Below are 10,000 nucleotides of genomic sequence, written 5' to 3'. Positions count from 1 at the left end.
AATACATGTAAGATATGGTATTCCATTAATAATCCTCAACAATTGATTAGAAAATGTGATGCCTGTCATGTCCCAACACATCCCACATGTGCTGAAATACAGCAAAAAATAAAAAATAAAGACACAAAGGTATTCTGCTCAACATGCTTAGTCTGGATAGAAAATATAATTAAGTCGAGACTAAATCTGCAAATAGTTGAAGATAAAGAAGAGGAAGAAGAAGAAACAGAAGAAGAAGAAGAAGAAAAAGAAGAAGAGAACAATGAACAGGATATGTGTAAGGATGCAGAAGAAATCATTGATATAACCTATGATGCCATCCAACAACATACTTATGAAGAAATAAATTACCAGATGGAAACAAATAATAGACCCAAGAGACTCTACCCGGACCTACATAATTTTAGGGAAGAGCAAGAACAAGAAAAAATAGAAAAGAAGGATATAGTCTGCAATATGCTGAAAAGAGGGAATTGCAGATTTGGCGAAAGATGCTACTACAAGCATCCAAAGATATGCCATAATTATGAAATATATGGTAAATGTGCGTATTTAGACGGATATGGAGACGAATGCAGAGATCTCCATCCAAAAATATGCAAAAACCTAAAAGAAGGAAAAGGATGCATTTACAACAAAAAATGTCGATATATGCATCCTGCAACCATGAATGAAAGTAAGAAAACTCAGCAAACTGAAAAGAAAAATGAAAGCAAAAAAGAAACAAAAAAAGAAACAAAAAAGCAGGCCGTGTATATACCGCGCTTTGAACCAAGAGCCCCAAGATATGAGGGCTTTCAACCCAAACCTGCACATTTAGAGCCCAACTACAAAGAATGCATCTATAATGCCAGGGGTTGGTGCAGATATGGGGAAAGTTGCAGGTATACACACACAAATAAATATGAAGGCGAAAGAGCAAATATAATAGAAAAGTTGGATTTTTTAATGGCAGAATTCCGGGAAATGAAGAAAAGAACATATCAGAACAGGAAGGAAGCATGGGAGAATCCATATTATTACCAATATTAAATAATGGGGATGAAACACAAACCATAATAGTAATGAATGCACAGGGTTTAGTCACGAGTAACTCTAAAAGGAAAATAGAGTTCTTAGAAGAACTAACCCAAATTGAAAAAATAGATATATTAAATATAAGTGAAACATGGTATTCCCAAGAGACTGGCAGTGATGACCAGATAAAGGGTTTCCAAACTTATAGATCAGACAGAAAAAATAGGAATCAAGGGGGAACCGCAATATATGGAAGAGACATAAATCAAGGAAAAGTCTGTGAAAAATACAGCAACACAGAATGTGAATTGATTGCGGTAGAATTTGAATTTGAAAAACTAATGAATATTGTAGTTTACAGACCCCCAAACACTAAGGAGTTTGACATAATAATAGAAAAAATAGATGATATATGTAGAAACCATAAAGACTGGAATATACTCCTATCCGGAGATTTTAACTTTCCTTTCGTGGATTGGAAAGAACGGATAGAAGAAAGTGGTTGTATGTATACATATAAAAAAGATAGTAATAGTAGCGCAGAAGATAAGAGGCAATTTGAAAAGCTTCAAGATATGCTATTAGAACATAATATGCAACAAATAAACCACATTCCAACAAGAAAGGAAAATGTCCTAGATCTAGTATTTGTGAATGAGGTGAACTATGTTAAAGAAATAATAGTGTATAACACGGGAATTTCAGACCACAATGTCATAGAATTGATAGTTCATTCCAAAGCAAGTGATCACAGAATTAATAAAAGCACAAAACTTTGGGAAGGATATGGAAAATATAACTTTTACAGTAAGAATATAAAATGGTCAGAAATAAATGAAGAACTGAATAAAGAATGGAAAAATGTATTTATAAGTGATAATATACAGGTAAATACGGATATACTGTACAAAATACTGGAGAAAATTGTTGAAAAATATGTACCGAAAAAAAACAATAAACAAAAGACGTGCATACCAAGAGACAGAAGAATCTTATTTCAGAAAATTAAAAAGTGGAAGAAAAATCTTGCAAAAGAAAAAAATGTGTGGAAAATGAGGGAAATAAAATGTAAGATAGAAAATGCAGAACAAAAGATTATACAGTCGAAAGAAAATGAAAAAAGGGACTTAGAAGAAAGGACACTTCAAAATATAAAAAGAAACCCCAAAGTACTTTACTCCTATGCAAAAAAGATGAATAAAAGGAGAATAGAAATAGGCCCTCTAAGAATTGAAGGACGGCTAACGAATGAAAAAAAGGAAATATGCAACATATTAGCAGAAAAATATAAGAGTGAGTTCACGCCAAGAATTGCGAATGAGAGTAATGAAACAAAAATGAGAGAAGAAAATGTTGAATATCTAACGGATATAGATATTAATGAAGCAGATATTGTCACGGCTATAAACGAAATTAAAAATGGATCGGCAGCCGGACCAGATGGAGTTCCAGCGATTTTGTTAAAAAAAAACTGCAAACACTATCGCGAAGCCACTTGCAATACTGCTAAGACAGAGTATAGATATGAGCGAGATATATGTTAAACATAAATTAGCTTATATAACCCCTATCTTCAAAAGTGGATCAAGACTAGAGGCAAGCAATTATAGACCTGTTAGTCTAACATCACATATTATGAAAGTGTATGAGAGGGTAATAAAAAAGAAAATAATGAACCATTTGGTCAAAAATAATTTGTTCAATATGGGTCAACACGGTTTCGTACCTGGAAAAAGTACACAGACCCAACTGATAGCTCACTATGAAAACATATACAATAATATGATAAATGAAAAAGACACAGATGTGATCTATCTAGATTTTGCAAAAGCCTTTGACAAGGTAGACCATAACATATTGGAGAAAAAAATGAGAAAGCATAATATTGTGGGAAAGATAGGAAAATGGGTAAAAGAATTCCTGCAAAACAGAAAACAGATAGTGGTTGCAAATGACGAGAAATCAGATGAAGCCCAGGTAATATCTGGTGTGCCCCAAGGTACGGTATTAGCTGCACTGCTATTTGTTATTATGATCTCAGACATAGACTGTGATGTTGAAAACTCCGTAGTGAGAAGTTTCGCCGATGACACAAGAATAAGTAGAGAAATTACTTGTGATGAAGATAGGAACTCACTACAAAGAGATCTAAACAAAATATATGAATGGGCGGAGATAAATAGGATGGTATTTAACTCCGATAAATTCGAATCAATAAATTATGGAAACAGAGAAGGAATGGTGTATGCATACAAAGGACCTAATAATGAGACAATCACAAACAAGGAAGCAATTAAAGACCTTGTGTAATTTTAAATAGGAATATGTTATGCAACGACCAAATAGCAACACTGTTGGCTAAATGTAAAGCAAAAATGGGAATGTTATTCAGACACTTTAAAACAAGAAAAGCTGAACACATGATTATGCTTTACAAAACTTATGTGCGTAGTACACTCGAGTACTGCAATGTGATATGGTACCCACACTACCAAAAGGATATTGCGCAAATAGAGAGTGTACAAAGGTCCTATACTGCTAGAATAGAAGAAGTTAAGGACCTTGATTACTGGGAAAGACTGCAATTTTTAAAACTATACAGTCTAGAAAGGAGAAGAGAACGCTACATGATAATACAAGCATGGAAGCAAATAGAAGGAATTGCTGAAAACATCATGGAGCTTAAAGTATCAGAAAGAGCAAGCCGAGGTAGATTAATAGTGCCAAAAAGCATTCCAGGTAAACTGAGAAAGGCGCACAGGACATTAATCCACTACGCACCAGCATCGATAATGCAGCGACTATTTAATGTGCTGCCAGCTCATCTAAGAAACATATCAGGAGTGAGCGTAGATGCGTTTAAAAATAAGCTCGATAAATACCTAAGATGCATCCCAGACCATCCAAGACTGGAAGATGCAAAATACACCGGAAGATGTATTAGCAACTCTCTGGTGGATATACGAGGTGCCTCACACTGAGGGACCTGGGGGAACCCAAACAAAAAATAAGGCAATAAGGTAAGGCTCTCTCTCTCTCTCTCTCTCTCTCTCTCTCTCTCTAAGTATAGTAAGAACGTAGCAAAAACTTCCTGAATATAAGCAGGTAAGTTCTGTAATGTTTCTTAACATTAAAAATGTCATCAAAATAAACTTAATTAATACAAATATAATTAAAAAACAACAAATTCAAATAAAATGCCGGAAATTCCTATAACATAAAATTTAATAAATCAATTTAACATATTTGATATCTAATATTCTCTAAATTTAAAAAAAAACAAATATATCTTTTCAATAAACTCAACAACTATAAAACGCTAAACCACCAGGCTAGTAAGGTAGTTACGTGTTCGCCTAGCATTCACATGGTAGCAGATCGATCCCAGCCCGGGAGCATGAGTTTAAGCTATTCACTGGGGAGGTCACTGCTGTGATTGGGCCCCACAGTGGGGGTTGGGCTGGCCCGTCTGACGTTCTGGTGAGCATGTATTCTAATGAAAGTGGAACTGAAACCAAACACCATTACCAAATTAAACCAATTAATCGGTATTCGCCTAGCATTCGTATGGCATCAGATCGATCCCAGCCCGGAACCGTGAGTTTGAGCTTTTTAATGGGGGAGGCCACTGTTGTGCTTGGGCAACAGGGGGGGGGGGGGGGGGTGTTGGCTCTCCTATCTGACGTTCTGATGAGTATCAATTCTAATGAAAATGGAACTAAAACCAAACACCATAACCAAATTGAACCAATTAATTGGTGTTCGCCTAGCATTTGTATGGCATCAGATCGATCCCAGCTCGGGACCGTGAGTTTAAGCTTTTTAATGGGGAGGCCATTGCTGTGATTGGGCACCACAACGGGGGGTTGGGCTGGCCCGGCTGACGTTCTGGCGAGCATGTATTCAAATGAAACCTTTACCAAATTAAACCAATTAAGCTTTCCTTCCTTTGCAGTCAACAACGCCCCTGGCTACATCATGGACATAATGGTGCCTTCTCACAACGCCTCCAAACCATCACCCGCTTCCGCCATCCCATCATCATCATCACCATCATCCTCATCATCATCATCACCGCCATCGTCTTCGGCCCAGCCAGATGCATCATCAAGAGGAGGAAGAGGAAGAAGAAAAGATAAAGACGAAGAGAAGGACGATGATGAGTCGGTGAAAGGATTCCTGGTGCATACGCCAGGCTGTGTCATTCCAGACTTCGACCCGTTTCACCACACCGTTACCAGATTCATATCCAACCCTTTGAACGTAAGACAGCTAGAAAACCTCTTTTTGAATTTTGTTATTTTGCATGTTGGAATATGGTAATACTGTTGCTTCTACTTGTTCTTGATGGCAAGGCTACTTCGAGTTCTATCATGACTTATAATTACTATTAAAAACCTATATAAAAAACGTAAGAAAGGAAGATACTCTCTTTTTGTATTTTGTTGTTCTGAATGCTGAAATATGGTCATACTGCTGCTTCTACTGTTGTTAATGTCAATGCTACTTTGACTTATAATTACTATCAACAAGAATTTTCTCTCTCTCTCTCTCTCTCTCTCTCTCTCTCTCTCTCTCTCTCATCTTTTCTCATATTTACTGTAAAGGTATATGAATATTCTACAGTCGACAATTAAAACAATGAAAAAAAATTATAATAACCTCAACTGCAAAAAAAAAAAAAAAAAAAAATCCTTTTCTGTTCATGTGTAAAAATGTAAGAAACATTTTTTTAATTTTAGACAAAATACAGACAAAATTACATATAAATCTATTTCATACCAAAATACATTGTAACATAGCGTCCAATTTCAGTGTCAAATACACCTTTAACTTTAATATTGTTCAGGGAAGGATATTGAAGTCAAGGATGATACAAATCAATTAAACAAATTGTTAAATATGAATTGTTAACTTCATTGTTTCGCCAACTTCACATCAACAAAAACAGTTTCACCAAGTTAACTACTTAACCAATTACCATTTCACCAACTTACCTGATTTCACTAGAACTGCCTCACCAGAACCAATTTCACCACTAAGTTAACTATTTAACCAGATACCATTTCACCAACTTGCCTGATTTCACTAAAACTGCCTCACCAGAACCAATTTCATCACTAAGTTAACTATTTAACCAGATACCATTTCACCAACTTGCCTGATTTCACTAAAACTGCCTCAACAAAACCAATTTCACCACCAAGTTAACTACTTAACCAGATACCATTTCACCAACTTGCCTGATTTCACTAAAACTGCCTCAACAAAACCAATTTCACCACCAAGTTAACTACTTAACCAGATACCATTTCACCAACTTGCCTGATTTCACTAAAACTGCCTCAACAAAACCAATTTCACCACCAAGTTAACTACTTAACCAGATACCATTTCACCAACTTGCCTGATTTCACTAAAACTGCCTCAACAAAATCAATTTCACCACCAAGTTAACTACTTAACCAATTACCATTTCACCAACTTGCCTGATTTCACTAAAACTCCCTCAACAAAACCAATTTCACCACCATGTTAACTACTTAACCAGATACCATTTCACCAACTTGCCTGATTTCACCTCAAGATTTCACTAAAACTGCCTCAAAAAAAAAAGAATTTCACCAAGTTACCTACTTAATCAGATACAATTTCACCAAGTTACCTATTTAATCAGATACAATTTCACCAATTTGCCTGATTTCACTTCATTATTTCACCAACTTAACATCCTGAACAAAAAACCGTTTCACCAAATTAAATACTTAATCATATACCATTTCACAAACTTGAATACCTCAACTAGATCAGTTTCACCAATTTAACTACTTAACTAGTTACCTTTTCACCAACTGATTTCACTTCAACATTTCACTAAGTTAACTGCCTCAAGAAAACCAATTTCACCAAGTTACCTATTTAATCAGAACTATTCCACCAAGTTGCCTGATTTCACTTCAATATTTCACAGCCTTAATTCCCTCAACAAAAAGTATCACCAAGTTAACTTCTTCACCATACACCATTTCACCAACTTGCGAGTACTCACTTCCATATTTCACCAACTTAACTTCCTCAACTAAAAGTTTCACCAAGTTAACTACTAAACCACACACCATTTCACCAACTTGCCTAATTTTACTTCAACAGTTCACCAATTTAATTGCCTCAACAAAAAGTATCACCAAGTTAACTACTTAACCAGACACCATTTCACCAACTAGACACCACTTCACCAAATTGCATTTCACCAACTAGACACCACTTCACCAAATCGCCGGTACTCTCTTCATTACTCCACCTAATTAACTACTTAACCAAACACCATTTCACCAACTAGACACCACTTCACCAAATCGCCGGTACTCTCTTCATTACTCCACCTGATTAACTACTTAACCAAACACCATTTCACCAACTAGACACCACTTCACCAAATCGCCGGTACTCTCTTCATTACTCCACCTAATTAACTACTTAACCAAACACCATTTCACCAACTAGACACCACTTCACCAAATTGCCGGTACTCTCTTCATTACTCCACCTGATTAACTACTTAACCAAACACCATTTCACCATCTAGACACCACTTCACCAAATTGCCGGTACTCTCTTCATTACTCCACCTAATTAACTACTTAACTAAACACCATTTCACCAACTAGACACCACTTCACCAAATCGCCGGTACTCTCTTCATTACTCCACCTAATTAACTACTTAACCAAACACCATTTCACCAACTAGACACCACTTCACCAAATTGCCGGTACTCTCTTCATTACTCCACCTGATTAACTACTTAACCCAACACCATTTCACCATCTAGACACCACTTCACCAAATCGCCGGTACTCTCTTCATTACTCCACCTAATTAACTACTTAACCAAACACCATTTCACCAACTAGACACCCCTTCACCAAATTGCCGGTACTCTCTTCATTACTCCACCTAATTAACTACTTAACCCAACACCATTTCACCATCTAGACACCACTTCACCAAATTGCCGGTACTCTCTTCATTACTCCACCTAATTAACTACTTAACCAAACACCATTTCACCAACTAGACACCACTTCACCAAATTGCCGGTACTCTCTTCATTACTCCACCTAATTAACTACTTAACCCAACACCATTTCACCATCTAGACACCACTTCACCAAATTGCCGGTACTCTCTTCATTACTCCACCTAATTAACTACTTAACTAAACACCATTTCACCAACTAGACACCACTTCACCAAATCGCCGGTACTCTCTTCATTACTCCACCTAATTAACTACTTAACCCAACACCATTTCACCATCTAGACACCACTTCACCAAATTGCCGGTACTCTCTTCATTACTCCACCTAATTAACTACTTAACCAAACACCATTTCACCAACTAGACACCACTTCACCAAATCGCCGGTACTCTCTTCATTACTCCACCTAATTAACTACTTAACCAAACACCATTTCACCAACTAGACACCACTTCACCAAATTGCCGGTACTCTCTTCATTACTCCACCTGATTAACTACTTAACCAAACACCATTTCACCATCTAGACACCACTTCACCAAATTGCCGGTACTCTCTTCATTACTCCACCTAATTAACTACTTAACTAAACACCATTTCACCAACTAGACACCACTTCACCAAATCGCCGGTACTCTCTTCATTACTCCACCTGATTAACTACTTAACCAAACACCATTTCACCAACTAGACACCACTTCACCAAATCGCCGGTACTCTCTTCATTACTCCACCTAATTAACTACTTAACCAAACACCATTTCACCAACTAGACACCACTTCACCAAATTGCCGGTACTCTCTTCATTACTCCACCTGATTAACTACTTAACCAAACACCATTTCACCATCTAGACACCACTTCACCAAATTGCCGGTACTCTCTTCATTACTCCACCTAATTAACTACTTAACTAAACACCATTTCACCAACTAGACACCACTTCACCAAATCGCCGGTACTCTCTCTTCATTACTCCACCTGATTAACTACTAAACCCAACACCATTTCACCATCTAGACACCACTTCACCAAATTGCCGGTACTCTCTTCATTACTCCCACCTAATTAACTACTTAACCCAACACCATTTCACCAACTAGACACCCCTTCACCAAATTGCCGGTACTCTCTTCATTACTCCACCTGATTAACTACTTAACCCAACACCATTTCACCATCTAGACACCACTTCACCAAATTGCCGGTACTCTCTTCATTACTCCACCTAATTAACTACTTAACTAAACACCATTTCACCAACTAGACACCACTTCACCAAATCGCCGGTACTCTCTTCATTACTCCACCTGATTAACTACTTAACCCAACACCATTTCACCAACTAGACACCACTTCACCAAATCGCCGGTACTCTCTTCATTACTCCACCTGATTAACTACTTAACCCAACACCATTTCACCAACTAGACACCACTTCACCAAATCGCCGGTACTCTCTTCATTACTCCACCTAATTAACTACTTAACCAAACACCATTTCACCAACTAGACACCACTTCACCAAATCGCCGGTACTCTCTTCATTACACCACCTGATTAACTACTTAACCCAACACCATTTCACCAACTAGACACCCCTTCACCAAATTGCCGGTACTCTCTTCATTACTCCACCTGATTAACTACTTAACCCAACACCATTTCACCAACTAGACACCACTTCACCAAATTGCCGGTACTCTCTTCATTACTCCACCTGATTAACTACTTAACTAAACACCATTTCACCAACTAGACACCACTTCACCAAATCGCCGGTACTCTCTTCATTACTCCACCTGATTAACTACTTAACCCAACACCATTTCACCAACTAGACACCACTTCACCAAATCGCCGGTACTCTCTTCATTACTCCACCTAATTAACTACTTAACCAAACACCATTTCACCAACTAGACACCACTTCACCAAA

General features: G+C 37.2%; 1 protein-coding gene across 1 annotated transcript in view; it reads left to right on the top strand.

Annotated features, from left to right (window-relative positions):
- The window catches only part of LOC137625092 (uncharacterized), a 45,200-nt gene that overhangs the window by 2,617 nt on the left and 32,583 nt on the right, over window positions 1-10,000 (top strand). Inside the window, 1 exon segment of the mRNA XM_068356024.1 lies at window positions 4,973-5,280. Within this exon segment, the coding sequence (XP_068212125.1) occupies window positions 4,973-5,280 (308 nt within the window).

This window comes from Palaemon carinicauda, chromosome 31 (genome assembly GCF_036898095.1).
Source record: "Palaemon carinicauda isolate YSFRI2023 chromosome 31, ASM3689809v2, whole genome shotgun sequence".
Classification (NCBI taxonomy): domain Eukaryota; kingdom Metazoa; phylum Arthropoda; class Malacostraca; order Decapoda; family Palaemonidae; genus Palaemon; species Palaemon carinicauda.
The sequence above is the reverse complement of the archived record's forward strand: the minus strand, read 5'-3'. Positions and strand labels throughout refer to the sequence as shown.